The sequence below is a fragment of the Lathyrus oleraceus genome, chromosome 6 (genome assembly GCF_024323335.1).
Source record: "Lathyrus oleraceus cultivar Zhongwan6 chromosome 6, CAAS_Psat_ZW6_1.0, whole genome shotgun sequence".
Classification (NCBI taxonomy): Eukaryota; Viridiplantae; Streptophyta; class Magnoliopsida; order Fabales; family Fabaceae; genus Lathyrus; species Lathyrus oleraceus.
The window spans coordinates 158,845,921-158,863,712 of NC_066584.1; the positions used below are offsets into that span (position 1 = coordinate 158,845,921).

At 33.2% G+C, this 17,792-nt stretch overlaps 1 protein-coding gene across 1 annotated transcript; it reads right to left on the bottom strand.

Moving 5' to 3' along the window:
* Positions 1 to 991: 991 nt before the first annotated feature.
* Positions 992 to 1,717, bottom strand: LOC127094527 (uncharacterized). Its single transcript, XM_051033351.1, has one exon. It carries the CDS (start codon positions 1,715 to 1,717, stop codon positions 992 to 994), a length of 726 nt encoding a protein of 241 aa, XP_050889308.1.
* Positions 1,718 to 17,792: the final 16,075 nt, after the last annotated feature.

The following is a 17,792-nucleotide window of genomic DNA, read 5'->3' on the forward strand; positions in this document are numbered from 1 at the left end:
ATACAAATAATATCAAAGAGCAGCGAAAACACACATAACTTGCAGATACATAAAAACAAACATTTTTGAGGGTATAGAAAATTGCTTTCAATTTGAAAACATTTAAATTATTTTGCATACAAGTAATTATTATTTATGAACATTTCTATTTTCTCCCCCTTGTTGCCTCAAAATGGGCAAGGGGTTAAAAGAAAAAAATCATGCAAACAGCCAAGCAGGGGTAGAAAGAACCATAAAAAAATGGAACAAATCCAACAAAGAGGTAAAATAAGCCATTATCCTGCCCAATGGGCAGTTAAGTAGATAGAAAAGAAACCCACATAGAGGTAGTGAACACCAAATAATAAAAATAAAAAAAGTCAGTAACCAACAACTTCAATATTCATATTCACCAAATGAACCAGTTTCATATTCACCTTCACTTCCACAAGCTTCAACCTCAACACTATCACCCTTCTACATATCATTCCTTACATCAGTATCTGCATTCATACCAACAACATAGGGTGTAGATGCTTTATCTACTTTTGGACTCATCATTTTGATCAAGTCATCCACATTGTTCTTTCTAGTATTGATGTGAGAATCATGTCCTCCAATATCTTGGAAACTTGTATCAACTCTAGAAAAATAAACTTATAGGAGTACCATACATAGGAGTAACCTCAGGTAGATTCCCTTCTGTAGTTAGATCAAAGTGTTGAATATTGGGAAGAGAAATGTCTGAAACATGATTCTAAAAAAATAGACGATAACTAAAGTTTAAGGGACTGGACTAATCCAATAACTTCATCACTACTTTAAATGTTCCTTAGAATGGAATGAAACATTGTCTAAGGGAGAAATAGGAAAATTTATGGGAATCTTCTTTCCGCCAACAACTTTCTTATTCTTCTTAAGAGGGGGAACCAAAATGTCATTTTCCTTTTAGGGGTCACTTTCTTCTTTCCTTATGACTTCTCACTATTATCTATAACTTTCTTTTTCTTACCTAAAATATATTTCTTTTTGGTTGCATTCTTTTCCTTGGCAAGAGAATCTTCTTAGGATTTAGATCGGTTCCCTTCTTGTCTACCTTCGTTTTGGTTCTCTTCAAAGATTTTTTATTCACAACATCATTATCAATATGATCAACAGGGGCTTCATCAATATAAGCTTCAAAATTCTCATTAATAGGGTCTTCATTAACATTCACAGAGTTGCCAACATTTTCTTTAACGTTGTTACTAACATTGTCATCAACATCATTTTCAACATGATTTTCAGGAGTTACAAGCTCATCCTCCTTTTGATATAGAGACTTTGTCTCCAACATATCAGATTGGTTTTCTGACACATCTTTATTTTCCAGATAAGGTTCTTGGGTTTCATCAACAACATCCTCTTGAACTTCTTTTCCAACAAGGTCTTCCAATTCTGTTTCAGCTTCTTGTTCAAGAAGATCTTCCTCAACATTGATTTTTTCACTACCATTTTTATCATCAAAATTTATTTCTACTGATTTTTCTATGGCATCCCGAGGGTTGTCATTACCCAAGTTGGCAACTTCTTCCACAACATTATCTTTCCTAACTATAGGCTTGTCATCACTTGAGTCTTCACAATCAACATCTTTCCCATTTAGAATGTCCTCAAGGAAAATATCTACCATAGGGACATCCGCAACCGGTTCTTCTGTAGATTTTTCACCTACTATTTTCTCAATGTTATATTCCATAGGAGGTTCTTCACATGCATGAAGAGAATCTAGGGTTTAATTTAGGTTTTCCAAATCAATATCTTAAGTCTTAGTAATAGGTTTGGAAATCTCAACAACATTCTTCGACATGTTTTGAACAACATTCTTAGAGGGTCAGGTTTTAGAAACATTACCTTGATTGGGGTCTGGAAATACCTTTGAAGAGGCGCAATTTCAAGAACTTATTTCGATGGTTGTTCTGCAGCGTTAGCTTGGTTACAAGGGGCATCATTAACCTTAGAGGATTTACTTCTGATAACAAATTAGCAAGTGTGCTAATTGTATCAAAGTAATAAAATTTATAAGTTCGTCTCCACAAGGATTGTGATATTTTAACAAAGCGATTTGCGTGCTATTGAAATTTAAATTGAGGGGTTTCATAGTTAATTTAGTAAATTAAAAGGATAAATGAAATTGGTGGAAAACTTGATCAGATTAACGATGATTAAACCTTGTCTTGAATCCCCTGTATGTCACTGTTGATGATTTATCAGTGATTACAATAAACTAACTTAGTTGTTATACCCAATTCCTGGGTGTATAACTCAATATTCTACACTACGCTCCCTAATTCCTTAGATTAGTTGGCTAGTAAAACAAACAATGTTTTTGTACATTGAACCCTAAGTCACAGCTTATAATTTCTCATCCCTAATTAATTACTAAGTTAAACAAATTAATTTAGTTGTGATTCAAAGATTTATGGTCAGTAATCACTAAGAGTCTAGATCGATATACATATTAATAAACATATATAAAGCAATGAACAAAAAATTAAACTGACTAATGATATTGAATAAATCAAAGATGAAAATACTACAAATACCTAAATATATGTCCCAACAGGTTCATACAAGTTCATCTAACAAGCCTTAATCAATAAAACTTAGTTATTCATACTAATAAGAATCATAACTACAGTGACAAATAAAAAACATGAATATATCTTTAGAATTTGGCTTCTGTTGATGAAAACACTACTATGAAAACACCTATCATAACGGTTGGAAAATTGATACCGCCATGCCAGACCAACCGTTGTGAGGTAAGGTGTGATCTTATGTATGATCCTTTCCACCACGAACGTGTGAGCGTGATTATATCTGCGTAGTGTAATACCTACTACAACAATTACTTTAAACAACCGTTGTGATATCCTTTAATGCAACATATTTAACAACGATCATGTTAAACAACCATTGTGATTTATAGACTTGAGTTTATTATAAATTATATGGAATACTTATTTCGCCAATGCTCACCAAACATATAACCTTTCAATCTGCACTAGAACATTATAATATGATAAATTAAGTTATATTATAGGAACAAGTTCATGTTCAATACATGATAAGAGATCATCAATTCCTTATCCATATTTTGCTCTTTAACATTCAGAACTTGATTTAGTGATTATAGTTCTTCAACCGCCCTTTCCTTCACCTCTAGTTCTTTTTGAAATATATTATCTACTTTGCAAACAATATTAGAGGTGGAGAGAGAGGCGGTTGAAGACCTACAATCATTAAACAAAGTTTTAACTGTCAAAGAGCAACATGTAGTTAACCGTGTGAAGAATTCTTGTCAAGAATTAAACGTGTACTTGTTTTCTAATGCAACTTTATCTATCATATCATAATTTACTAATGCAGTTTGAAAAGTTATATATTCGGCAAGGGATTGGAAAAACACTTAAACCACATTATATATAATAAACTCATCTTTTAAATAAACATTAACAACAACATTCATCAATAATAAACCATAAACAACAAATACAACATATCAAGTCATAAAATGCTTCAGAAACGTACCATACATGTCCCATAATGGCGTGTCCATAATTAAATAAGGATGAAGCTAAAGTTAGAGCAGCAAGCCTAACATCCCTTTGTACAAGTTTGCAACACTAACTTTAGCTTCATCCTCTTTATTGAAACAAGCATCCCTACCTACAAGTCAAAACAAGAAGAAAGTTCATGCATCATGAAACAAGCTATTGAAACAGATTTTGAAAAAAAACTATAGATAAAAAAAACCTGTAAATACCCATTGGTTAAGATTTGATGTTATAGTTTTGTTTTGGGGTTTCCATATGAGTGACATAGTTGTTCAGGTTTCGTTTGGAGAGAGACGAGTGAAATAGTTGTTAGGGTTTTGTTTTTAGAGGGATGGTTGTTATATACTGAAGGGAGAGATGTTTTCTCTTATATATAAATAAGTATCACCTTTCATCACAGTTGGTAATAAAAAACATGGTGATATACATTGTCAATCACATTTTTATCACGATAAATGGCTAACTGTTGTTGCTGGGATTCAAACCATTTCACTTCGTGTACCTTTCACTACAGTTGTTTCATTTGATCGTTGTGACATGTACTCTAGTAAATACAAAAAAATCACCCAGGAATAAACTATTAGCACGGGTAACACTACGACTGTTGTAAAATTGGTGTTACGAAAGGTCTATTTTGTAGTAGTGAAACCTTCGCTTCAGAGCTCCTGAAAGTGTTTCGCCCTCAAAACTAAGTCCCAAGAATATCCACCACTCTTTCCTATGATTTTTCCCTTTTATAGAAGCAAAAAAGATTCATAAAAGTAGTCTATCATGATCACAATGATGTCATCACAATCATTATGGTTTTGTCTCAGCAGCATCGCGATTGCGATATATTTTGTCACACTCGAGATGGTTTTATCGTGGTCACTATAATTCTAGTGTATAGAGAACCTTTTTAGCTTTCTTTTTTAAAAAAGTTCAGTCTTAGTTTGAGTTACGAAACTATATATATGATCTAATTACTGGACATACTTCGTGTTGTAAATTATTCTGAAAAATGCTCTTTTCTTCGCAATTTCTTCGTTTTTCATATTTCTGCTTTGTTTCTTCACTTTATTATTATTTCTTAATAAATTCAAACATAATTAACCTTAAACAAATAAAAACAATTGAAAATTCTTGTAAAAGTTACATGATGATAGACTGTCATCACAACCCTAAACTTACATTGTCACTTGTCTTAAAGGAACTCATTGATCTTCCTCAGAACTTTGTACTACCGGACCAATGACAAACACTAATAATTTATGAGTTATCACTTCCATTTCTTGCTTCAATCCCACATAATTCAAGAGTTTTTCTTCAACTTTCTATATAATCAACCTTATGTCAATCTTATCGATCACTCTTATTAAAACAATATGGTAAAGACTCATTCACATATGGTTGACATCAAACATATGAATTTTCAAGATTTCTAAAAAAATCATCACTTTCTATTCGAAAATACGCTTTTTAAGACTTTCGAAGATTGTAACGTGGCTTATGTCAAGGTGGGGTGTATATGGCTAGTAGGTTCAATTCTTTAGAGTTAAGTACCAACTACCTTCTTATTTTCAAACCAACATTACAACATTACATATTCATTGTCTTCTTTCACTTATTGGTACTAGAGTTTCAACTTTCCTTTTTTTCCCAGAAGCTCTAAATATTTACCATTATAACAATATTTCTCGCTTCTATTAATTTTTTCGTCGATATTTTTTCGTTTCTCAGTTCTTAGTACCACAACTCCAAATTAAATCTTTTCTTATTCCAGAAGCAACCCCAAACTTATATTTTTGCATATATCATGATAAATCATAAAATATAACAATATACGTAACTCCAAGAAAAGGGTGAAAATATTTCTCTTTCAGGGCAATGAGCTAAATTCATGGCTAAGTCACCGAAAGAATTTGATCAGGCTCAAAAGGTTTAGCAACAAATAACAAATATTTACCGGTTCACCTAAGAAGGGGTCTAGGTTAAAATAAACAACTTGCCTAAGTGTGTAATTAAACAGACATACAACAATTCATAATTAATTCAAATTCTAGTATATGAACAATCATACCGACACTTTTACAAGAAAGAAGGTAAATAATGAATTTTTTTGGCTTAAACCTTACTTGTTGAAGTATTTGGTGATTGATTACAAGATTTTTGAATATCACCCTTCTTCATACTTTGTCAATCCACATTTGGAACTTCGATAGCAAATCTGCTTCGTCTTTTCTTTTAGTTTTATATACTTGTGTCTTTATTATTTCTATCATTGGTAAAGCATCGCACTCTGAATTGAAGAACGCAACAAAAAAATCCATTCGTTAAAATAGAACAGACAGTTTACAAACAGGGAAAGCATACTTATTAAAATTGAAATTAAAACTTTAAAGACAAAATGAAAGAAAAAGAAATAACACAAATTTGTGGATTGCCTCCCATGCAGCGCTTATTTAAGGTCTTTACCTTGACCATTTGATTCTCTGTTAGGGTGGCATATATAACACAAAAACACATTATCCTTCTTCTTCTTTTTGTTAGGTAGGACTCTCATGAGCTTGAGGTATTGATGATGTTTCTTTCATATGTTCTTCAACTTTATAGTAGCTAACAAGGCATAAATGGAATCCAATACTTTATCTATTTCTTCTCTTCCATCTTCCTTATTTCCAAAATAACTTTTAGGGACATCTTCTTGGATATCTTCATATTGATAAATTGTTGAATCTAAAACTCAATCATCTTCACATAACACTCTTTCTCTTTTCCCATATCTATTTTCACCTCAGATTCTTGTTTTCTTAATTCAGTTTTTAGTCTGATGGCATGTGTTTTTATTATTTTCGTTTGTTTTCAACTCATCCTTCCTCAACTACTTCTCATTCATCTTTGACTTCTCTCACAACTTCTTCATCCCTAGGACTATCATACGTATTTCCACTAAAATGTCCATTTGATCGAGCTGCGACTTGTTTAGATAACTGCTTAATTTGATTTTCAATATTCTTCATGGAAGCTTTAATTTTATTATTGGATACTTCAATGTTCTTGTTGAATGCTTCAGTGTTCTTCTTGGATGCTTCATTTTTGTGTTTACTGCTTCCAAGTTGCGTTGAGTCAACATGAATTGGTTCATTGTCTCTTCTAGAAGAGTTAACTTTATTTCAGGTATTTATTGAGTGACTTAATTGCTCCAAGGTTGCTTTGAGTAAACTTCGTAAATCCTCTAAAAATTTCTTCTAGAAGGGATGACTTACTTGGTGGTGGATCTTGACGAGCTTCTTGGATAAAATTCTGACAATGATTGTTACTCCAGTTACGATTTGAATGATCATCCCACCATAGATTATTGATATCGATGTCAGGATCTGGCTCATGATAATTTCCTACATAATGCACCTCTTCGACGTATCCCTCTCTAGTACACAATGGACATTGGTTTTACCTTAAGTATAAAAATCACATCGTCATGCTCTGACTATATTAACATTTGCAGGAATAAGATTTGAGGCAGTAATTTACTTTGATAAAACTTCAAGCTTTATTAACATGACAAGTTAAAAATCAACTCCATCACAAATGTCTTACTTTACCTCGCATGCACAATAAGTGGAAAAATATCTTAGTAGCATTGAAATAGATAAAAACTAAATAAGAACAGAAATCGAGAAACTAGAAGAAAACGAAAAATTTAAATAACAAAAATAAAAATAAAAATAAAAAACTAAAATAAAAATAAAAATAAACTAAAACAACAAATAAATTGAAACGATAAAAACAAAAATAGTTATAAAAATAAGAAAACAGCAAATAACTAGGAACAAAGAAAATTTAAAACTAAACCTAAAAATAAAAAAAATAATACACGAAACGTATAATTTTTTGAATTTTGCATAGCGAAGAAATTTGATCTTCTTCCCTTCAACTCACCAAACACATGATACTCTTCTTATCACACCTCTCCTTCATAACCATAACTCATGTTCTACTTCATAAAGCCTCTTCCAAACTAACACACTAGAACGTCACCTCTCAGACCACTCCGTAAATCAACCATCTCCATCTATACTAGTTGGCAACACGTTGCGCACACCGACCACCGTGCTCCACCCTAACCACTATTATTTCAAACAACAACCATAATCTCTTCCATCTACATACTCTGCATGTGAAAATCTCTTCATCAACATATCCTATACATAAAATACCACCTTCTCTTCTCCCCCTCATGGCCACCGGTGGAACTAACTTCAAACATATACAAACGATCGACCTACACCATTAAACAAAGTCATAACAAACTTCAAGCCCTCATCCTCCTGACTCCACCACAAAAACTTCATCACCACTACATTGCACCAAACATCGCCCATACACATTAAACGCAATAGAACCTTTAACTCGCCGTGAAATCAATAACAACACGCTTCTAATTTACTCCGATCCAAACCCAGCAACATGTCACTACCATATCGACAATAATTTTGTAAGCACCACCTTCATCATTGCAACATCACGGTAACAAGTCAAATCAAGTTTGCTTTTGTATTGCGATGTTTACCAATGCTATTGTGTATTTGATTTTTGATTACCGCTAGATCGTTCGTCAATCGCATGAAAACACTTTTAAATAACCGAATCAAGTTAATTCTTTCATGGACGAAAAAGTATTAGGGCGTAAGTAACTTTCCTCTTTTCCTCAAGTGTTCGTGTGATGACCGTAATTAGCCTACCGTTTGAATACTTGTCGTCTGTTAAAGAAACCCGACTTGATTTGCCATACAAATTTCATCAATAATCTAATTGAAAAAGGATTGGGGCAGGAGTAATTTCTTCTCTCTTCTCCGAATGTTCATGTGATGTCCATAATTAACCTACCACTTGAATGTTCTTCAATCACCTAAAACACTCTAACACATCAAATTATTTTCTCGCCCCAATGCGATCGAAACCCTTTTTGCAAAAGAACATTGTTTAGTCCATTCTACCACGATACAAACAAATGCTTAAGCCTCTCATGCGCGAGCATACGAGCAATGTTTAACCATTGGAATGCGATCTAAACAATCGTTCAGCAAAACAAACGAAGAATTGTGTAGATTTGAATTCCTTATTATACATGAGGATATGTAGGAGAGAGAACCACAATCTTGTCAAGCACTCTAACAAAAACCTTTTTGCGACCCTTTTTTATTCCCCCTTTCAATCTTTTATCACTCAAGAAAACAATTAACATAAGCTAACATTTCAATAATTTTTTTAACTAAAAGCTTCTCGTTGAGTACAATGGACATGTGAGGTGCTAATACTTTCCCTTTGCGTAATCGACTCCCAATCCAGAATTTTGGTTGCCACGATTGTCTTCTATTTCTTTTAAGATTTTTATCGATATTTTCCTTTTCCTTCTTTAGAATAAATAAATTTTTGTGGCGACTCTGTTCAATCATTTTTGCGAGCACGTGAACGCTTGTTAGGTTGTCTTTTTTGAGATGCGACACCCTGTTTTTGGTCTATGACCAATGCAAAATCTCCATATACCTCAACGATCTTGATCTTTATGTCAATGGCTGCTTCGATTCCCATGATGCACGCTTCATATTCATAGATATTCTTTGTGTAGTCAAAATAAGATTTTATAGGGAAAGGCATGTGAAGATTCTTGGGAGACGTCGACACTTCCCTAATACCATGACCTATAACTTTGGAGGAACCATCGAACATTAGAGTGCATCACTCCCCTAGTTCGGGTCATTTGTCACCATTGACGACCATGATATCTTCATCTGGGAAATCAAGTCTCATTGGTTGGTAATGTTCCACTAGTTAGTGGGCGAGATGGTCTGCCATCACACTGCCCTTGATGGCTTTTTGTGAGACCTGGTTTCTCGAAGATGTATTTGATGAGATCCATCTTAGATATCAGCCACATGGTGTGGGTTATCATGTATTGTCTTAGGCGTCAGGCAACTCATGCAAGAAATATATGGTTTCTCGAGCAATGAATATATGGTTTCATAGTCGGTAAACTTCTTGCTTCGATAGTAGATGATGTCATACCTAAATTTTACCTAATTCCCTTTTTATACTTTTAAAGAGCTTTTACTTTCAAATGAATGAGATAGTTCAATTGGTAATGTAGTGAGATTGTTAAGCACGAGGTCTCAGGTTTAAATCCTATAAGAGCCTTTTTAAACCTTTTTCTTGTTTTTCAGATTTTTCTCATTTTTCTTGTTTTATTTACTTTTGTTTTATTATTATTATTCTTTCTCCTTTTTATTATTATCATAATTTTATTATTGTTATATTGTAATTATCATATTAATGTTACTTATTATTATTGTTATTATTATAAAATATTAGAAAAAAAAGAAATCTTTGTTTTTATTCACTTTTATTTTCATTAATTCATTATTCTTAATTAGGTAGTTATTATGTGAAATTTCATTATTATTGTTATTCGAAAAAATAGGATCTCACATTTTCCATTTTTAAAACAAAATTTCTTTTTGTTTTTTTTATCTTTATTTCTATTCTCATTGGCATCATAAAAAAATAATTTCATTTATTTTTTCATTTTTTATTAAGTATTCTTTTATAATAGTAATTTATTTATTTATTTTTATGCACTTTTAAATCAAAGGAGCCAAAAAGTAATAAAAACAAAATAATTATTATTAGTATAATTATCCTCTCTTTGCTCATTTTTTTATTAAAGTCATTGTTATCATTATTAATTAAAATTATAGTTCATTATTTATATTATTATAATTATTATAATTTTATTATTATTATCATTTAATTCAAACATTCCAAAAAGTCATGAAATATTCACTACAACAAATAATACTTTTTATGACGAAATTTTCACCATGAACAATATAAAATTGATGGTGTATGTAACGGGTGTCTTATTTTATTTTTAAAAAATTAATATGTTACCTCGGTTTTATGAAAAACCAACACAAATATATGCTCAGAGTTTGAGATTCGATTTCTAGCTCCTGCAGTTTTATGTTTTATATGGAACCAACAAGGCGCCTTTAGTTTTTATAGATTTTACGTCGGATATGTTATCTCGGTTTTTAATAAAACGGAGATAAATACTCTCTAATTTTTTATTCTTTTTGGAACCAAAAATGCGCCTTTATTTTTTATATATTTTACGTTGGATATGTTACCTCGGTTTTTAGATAACCGTGATAAATACTCTTTATATTTTTTTATTCATTCAGTGTCTACCTCATTCACTTCTCAAGCCCTACCAAAAGAACGCTTCTTCTTCAGCCAACAAAAGAACACTTATTCTCCAAGGAGCCCTAGCGAATCAAAAAGCTCTCTCACCATTATTCTCCAGTATGCTATTATTGTTGTTATTGTTCTTGTTGTTGCTTTGGTCCATTACTGGTGTTCTTGTTATTCTCCATCACTGTTGTTCTTGTTATTCTCTTTATATTTTTTATTCCATTAGTGTCTACCTCATTCACTTCCCGAGCCCTAGCGAAAGAACACTTCTTCTTCAGCCAACGAAAGAACACTTATTCTCCAAGGAGCCCTAGAGAACGAAAAAACTCTCTCACCATTATTATCCGATATGTTATTATTATTGTTGTTGTTCTTGTTGTTGCTTTGATCCATTACTGTTGTTATTGTCATTCTCCATTACTGTTGTTATTGTTATTTAGAAGCTTTATTTTTGTTGGATGTGTACTATTTTTTTTCTCCAGAAGCTTTATGTGATTATGGATCGTAGTTGGATGAAAGCCAATAGATTAAGTAAAGAGTATGAGAATAGAGTGAAACAATTTCTTGATTTTGCGGGAAAAAAACTTTCCTGACAATAATGAGATTTTTTAGTGTCCTTGTAAAAACTACTTTAAAATGAAAAAACATCAGAGGGATGTTATATTCAATCATTGTGGTTGTGATGCAATTATTCAAAATTACAAGAAATTGGTACGACATGGTGAAGAGACAAAAAAAGACCTTTATCACATACAATTGAAGATGATTAAGTTATGAATGATACTCTAGAAGACATCATTCTTGATATTAGAGTTAATGCTTTCAACAATACTAATGTGGCAGATACTTTGCGAAGAGACATGGAAGATTCATTGTATCAGGGATGTAATTTTTTTATACGATTGTTAGTTGTATTAAGATAATTTAATATTAAGGCAAGAGGTGGATGGACGGATAAAGGTTTCACTAAATTTGCTTGAAGTTTTGAAAGAAATGCTTCCCGAACGTAACACGAAGTTGAACCGTACTTATGAGGCCAAGAAGATATTGTATCAGATGGGTTTGTACTATGTTAAAATACATGCATGTTATATTGATTGCATATTATATAAGAAATATTTTGAAAACTTGAAGGAGTGCCCGAGGTGCGGGGTAGTCACGCTACAAGAAGAAGGACAACGGTGTCGATGACAATGGTACCTATCGATAATTCCAAGGTTCAAGATATCATTTCTAATGTTAGTGACGCAAAGAATACTAGATGGCATGAAGATAAAAGAGTGTGTGATGGAAAAATTTGCCATGTAGCTGATTCATTGCAATGAAAGAAAAATGATTCCGTGTATCCATATTTTTCCCTTGAACCGAGGAACCTTAGGCTTGTACTTGCCACCAACGAAATGAGCCCTTTTCGTAATTTGAATACTAACCATACGTCATGGCATGTTCTTCTCATATTTTACAACCTATTGTTAGAACAAGATATGGTTCTGCATCTATACCTTGAGTTTTGATGATAACAATATTGTATTTATGTGAGGACAATTTTGGTACCCTAATGGTTTATTATTGTGTAGCTTTAACAACCAGTTATGATTCTTAATATATGATGTGCAACGTCATCAGTTTCTGAAGTATGTGTTTTAAATCCGCTTTTGAGCCAACTATTAGAAGTTATGAAAGATGTTGAATATTGCTGTTGCAATGATCTTTATGCTTCTGTGTTGATTCACACCTGAGAAGCTTCTGAGGAGACACTATATTGCTACTGCAATATTCTCCCAGTTTATGATTCTGGACGTGACTCTGATCACCAAACTTCTGAAGAATGGAAAGCTTCTTAAGTTATGTTATGTATATAAAGATTCTGAAGATCTCAAGCCAGAAGATTAAAGCTATCAAGGTTACGATTGAAGATTCTAAAGACTCTGAAGATCTCAAGCCAGACTACTGATGCTGTCAAGGTTCTGACCAAAGATTCTAAAGTTTCTGAATCCACCTTTATGTTTCTTCATTTCATGCTTCATCAACTTTCATCATAAGCCAGTGAATTTGAAGACAAGATCAAAACGGAAATGTGATCAAATAGTACATAGTAAAAATCGAACATGCTTTCCACTACCTGATTTCATGGGCAAAGACAGTACTATACATCACACCTGTCACTGATTTTATGGGAGAAGGACAATACGCAATATCATTCCTTTCTCATCCAATAATGGACATCCGCTCAAATGAGCTTTCCCCATTTTGCCCTCCAACGGTCTTATGCTTATGATATATAAGTAAGACTTGGAGACTTGAATAAAAACGTCGGTGACACAATATTTTGACAAGTTATTTTCTTTGTGAAAAGCTATCATTCTTTTGTACACTGTTTTTTCTTTAAGTGTTTGTTATTCATTTGTGTAAAATATGCTTGTGTAGAAGCATCTTGTAACACACAAAATATTATTCAAACTATTTGTTTGATTCCTTAAGGAGGTTATCCTTGAGAAGACAAAGAAGGTTGTTCTTTGGGAGTCCTTAAGGAGACTAGGGTATAGTTGGATCCTTGAGAAGACAAAGAAGACTATTTTTTATGTTTGTTGTAATATGTTGATTATAGTGGATTAAGTCCTTGTGTATAAGGAAAAATCACCTTGGTGAATGGATTGGATTAGCTTTGAGTTTCAAGCGAACTAGGATAAAAATACTTGTGTTTTTATCTCTTTGTTATTAACTTATTAGTTATGTTCTTTTTTTGGAGAAAAGCTTTTGCTTGTAAAACCCAATTCAAACCCCTCATTCTTATGTTTTTCAAACCTTCAATTGGTATCAGAGCTTCAGTTCTGGTTGTGATAAAAGCTTTATCAACACCTCACAGTGTTCAGTATCGATCCAGTTTGTTTGAGAAACAATGGATGCTATTAATGCTGCTAACATTGTTAATAATAATGAAAGAGATTACTATAGTGCAAAACCACCTATCTTTGTGATGGTGAGAAATTTGACTATTGGAAAGATAGAATATAAAGTTTATTTCTTGGTTACGATGTTAGTCTCTGGGATCCTGTAGTCGATGACTACGTTTACTCAGTAAATTCTGAAGGAAATACTATAGTAAGAAATGTTGTGTCTGATCAACAGAAGAAAGACTTCAAAAATCATCATAGGACCAGAACCATATTGCTTAATGATATCTCTTATACAAAGTATAAGAAAAAGATAACAACAGAGATTCTGCCAAATCCATTTTTGACTCTCTGAGGATGACTTATAAGGGAAATGCTCAAGTAAAGGAGACAAAGGCCCTGGCCTTAATCAAGAAATATGAGGCGTTCAAAATGGAAGATGATGAAACAGTTGAGACTATGTTCTTAAGGTTTTAGATGCTTGTTGCAGGACTTAAAGTTCTGGACAAAGAATATTCTACAGTTGATCATGTCAAGAAAATTATCAGAAGTCTTCCAAAAAATGGAGACCTATGGTAACTTCCTTGAAGTTGGAAAAAGATCTCAACAACATCAGTCTTGAAGAACTTGTTAGTTCTTTAAGAATCCATGAGATTGAGCTAGAAAAAAGATGAACTCAAAAGAGAGGTAAATTTGTTTCTCTAAAATCCAAGCTTGAGAAGACCAAAGCCTATCAAGATGAGGAAGAATCACAAGGATCTGATGAAGACTCAGATGACGATGATGAGTTGTCTCTAATCTCAAAAAGAGTCAATAGACTTTGGAAACACAGGCAAAGTGGTCAAGGGAAGTTCAGAGGAGTTAGAAGGCCTGTTGTTCGCTTCTTCGTTTGAACAAAAGAAGCAAGGTTATAGAAAAGAAGTTATCTACTTTGAGTGAAAGGATCCAGGCCACTGCAAAAATGATTTTCCTAAGTTGAAGAAGGATAAAAGGCCCAAGAAGAATCTCTCTAAAGTCAAGAAGGGCCTGATGGTTACATGGAATGATTCAGAATCTAAATAAGAAGATTATGACAAAGAAAAATCGAACATTGCACTGATGGCAACTACAGAGGATCCCACAAGTTTTGAAGAACCAGAAGACAAGGTCTTATCAAAATCAGAATCTGACTCCGATTCTGAAGAGGTATTTTCTAACCTATCTTGCTCTGATATTGAATCATGTATCTCTGAAATACTGGAAAAGTACCAGAGTCTTTAGAATAAATATAAGAATCTTAAACAAGTCCAAGTAATTGCTTCTGAAACTCAAAGAGAGCTTGAGAAAGATATTTCCTCTCTAAATGAAAAAGTATTTTCTTTAGAAAGTAACAACTCTATTTTGAAAAGCAAATTTTCAAAACTAGAGGAGGAAATAATCTCAAAAGTTTCTGGTATTGATTGTATCACTAGATATGACAGAACATTCCAGTACTTTTTGGATAAAAGCATAGATAGAAGCAAAATGGCTTCCTTGGTCTATGGAATTAGTAGAAATGGCAAGAAAGGTTTGTTAGAACAAGATTTTGATTCTGCAATGTATCTTTAAGTTTTGATGATAACAAAGAATGAAATGATTTGGTACCCTAACAATTTTCTTAAGTGTGTCGGATTCTAAGTTTAAATGACTCTGATAAGTCACCTTCTGATTCTTAAGAAACTAATATTTGGCATCTGAAGTAGTCCAGAAGTGTTGACCCAACGCAAAGAGAAATCGCATCTGACTCTGAACAAAATGCATATGAGGAGCAACCGCCTGAAGAATCTGACTGTGAAGTTCAAGCTCTGATGATCTAATTCTAAGAACTCTATATAAAGACTCCGCAAGAGATATTTGAAGACTTTAACTCTGTAGACTTTGATTATGCTTACCTCACTCTGACACATGCTCAGAAACACGCCATTAGATGTCACCGGGTCAAAAACTTAAGCTGGAAGCATTCAAATTGTAGTACAATCCTTTTAAGGAAACATTTGATTATACTCCTAGCCTACTATGGAAAGGACAAGAAATTTACTACATTTATCTCCCACAGCTGGCACGAAATCCTTATTGATTTCCTCCAACGGTATCATCTCAAGTGTTATATAAGGGCCTCTTCACAACATGCTAAAATACACAACTTTGATACAACAACTTTATCATACAACTTTTTCACCACTCTTACAAAGAACAACTCACGCTCTGCATACTCTGATTAATTCTTCACCATTATTGTTGTAAGAAAAAAGTTTCCACACAAGAGTTGCTGCTCAATATTGTGTCGTTATCTTTCACTATTCTTAAATTGTATCTCTACTGCTTATCTAGAAGCATCTAGCAAAACACATTGCAATTCTTGTAACTGCTTTTTGATTCCTCAAGTGACTTGTTTAGGTCTGTAGACTTGAGAGGGCTAAGAGGTTGTTGAACCCTTAAGCAAACTTTGTGATCTGTTGAGATTAGTGGCTTAAGTCCTTGTTGAAGGCGAAATCACCTTAGCTGGGTGAACTGGAGTAGCTTTGATTTTCAAGCAAACCAGGATAAATTGGTTGTGTTGTTATTATTTCTTCTTTGCATGTGTTGTTGTGAAAATCTTTTAATTCCTGTGAAAACAATTCAACCCCCCTTTCTTGTTTTTCTCTACCTTCAATTGGTATTAGAGCTCCGACTCTGCTATTGATTTTTGAATCAGACACTTAACTGTGTAGAGAGACCCAGGGTGAGAAAAACTTCATGGCCAACACAAATGAAAGAGATATCTACAATGCAAAACCTCCAGTTTTTGATGGAGAAAAATTTGACTACTGGAAGGACATAATTGAGAGTTTCTTCCTAGGCTATGATGAAGATCTCTGGGATATGGTTACAAATGGTTATGACCTACCTATCTCTGCAATTGGTATTCCTATTCCAAGAAGCAGAATGAGCGACGATCAGAAGCGTGATTTCAAGAATCACCATAAAGCTAGAACCATTATGTTAAACGTTATTTCATACAATGAGTACGAGAAGATAACCAACAGGAAAATAACCAAAGATATTTTTGATTTCTTGAAAATGATGCACGAAGGCAACAACCAAGTTAAAGAGACTAAGGCTCTGGCCTTAATCCGGAAGTATAAAGCCTTTAGAATGGAAGATGATGAAGCTGTTGAAGTGATGTTCTCAAGGGTCCAAACCTTGGTTGCAGGACTCAAGGTTCTGGAAAAAGGATATACTACAATAGATCACGTCAATAAGATAATCTGAAGTCTTCCCAAGAAGTGGAGACCTATGGTTACTGCTCTGAAGTTGTCCAAGGATCTGAACAACATAAGTCTTGAAGAACTTATCAGCTCTCTCAGAAGTCATGAAATAGATTTAGAAGAATATGAACCTCAAAAGAAGAGAACATTTTTTGCTCTAAAGTCAAGACCAAAAATAAGAAATCCAGAAAGGAACAAAGCCTTTCAAGCTAAATAGGAAGAAACTGATGACTCTGAGAATGAAGATTCGGATGATGAAAAAGAATTATCTCTTCTTTCCAGAAGAATCAAACAACTTTGGAGAAAGAGACAAAACAACTTCATAAGGACCAGACAGAAGGGAGACTGTCCAGATTCAACCTCTAGAGACATATCCAATAAGTAAGTAACATGTTATGAATGCAAAGAGTATGGACACTACAAAAATGAATGTCCAAGCTAAAGAAGGATAACTCCAAAAAAGAAAGCTTCAAGAAGAACTCATTCAAGGCAAAGAAGAAAGGACTCATGGAAACATTGGACGAATCTGAATCAGAAGCTCCACACTATGAATTTGAAGAGGAGCAAGCAAACATAGCATTCATGGCCACTACCTCTGGAAGTTCATATAAAATAGAGTATGACTCTGAAGAGGTATTCTCTGACTTTTCTCTTTCTGATCTTGAATCTTGTTTGTCAGAATCTCTGAGCTTGTATCAGAAGCTACGATAGAAATTCAAAAACCTAAAAAAGGTTCATGAAGAGCTTGTTGAAGAGTGTGACAAGCTTGAGAAAGAAGTTTCTAAACTCAAAGAAAATAATTTTATTCTTAAAAGAGAAAAAGA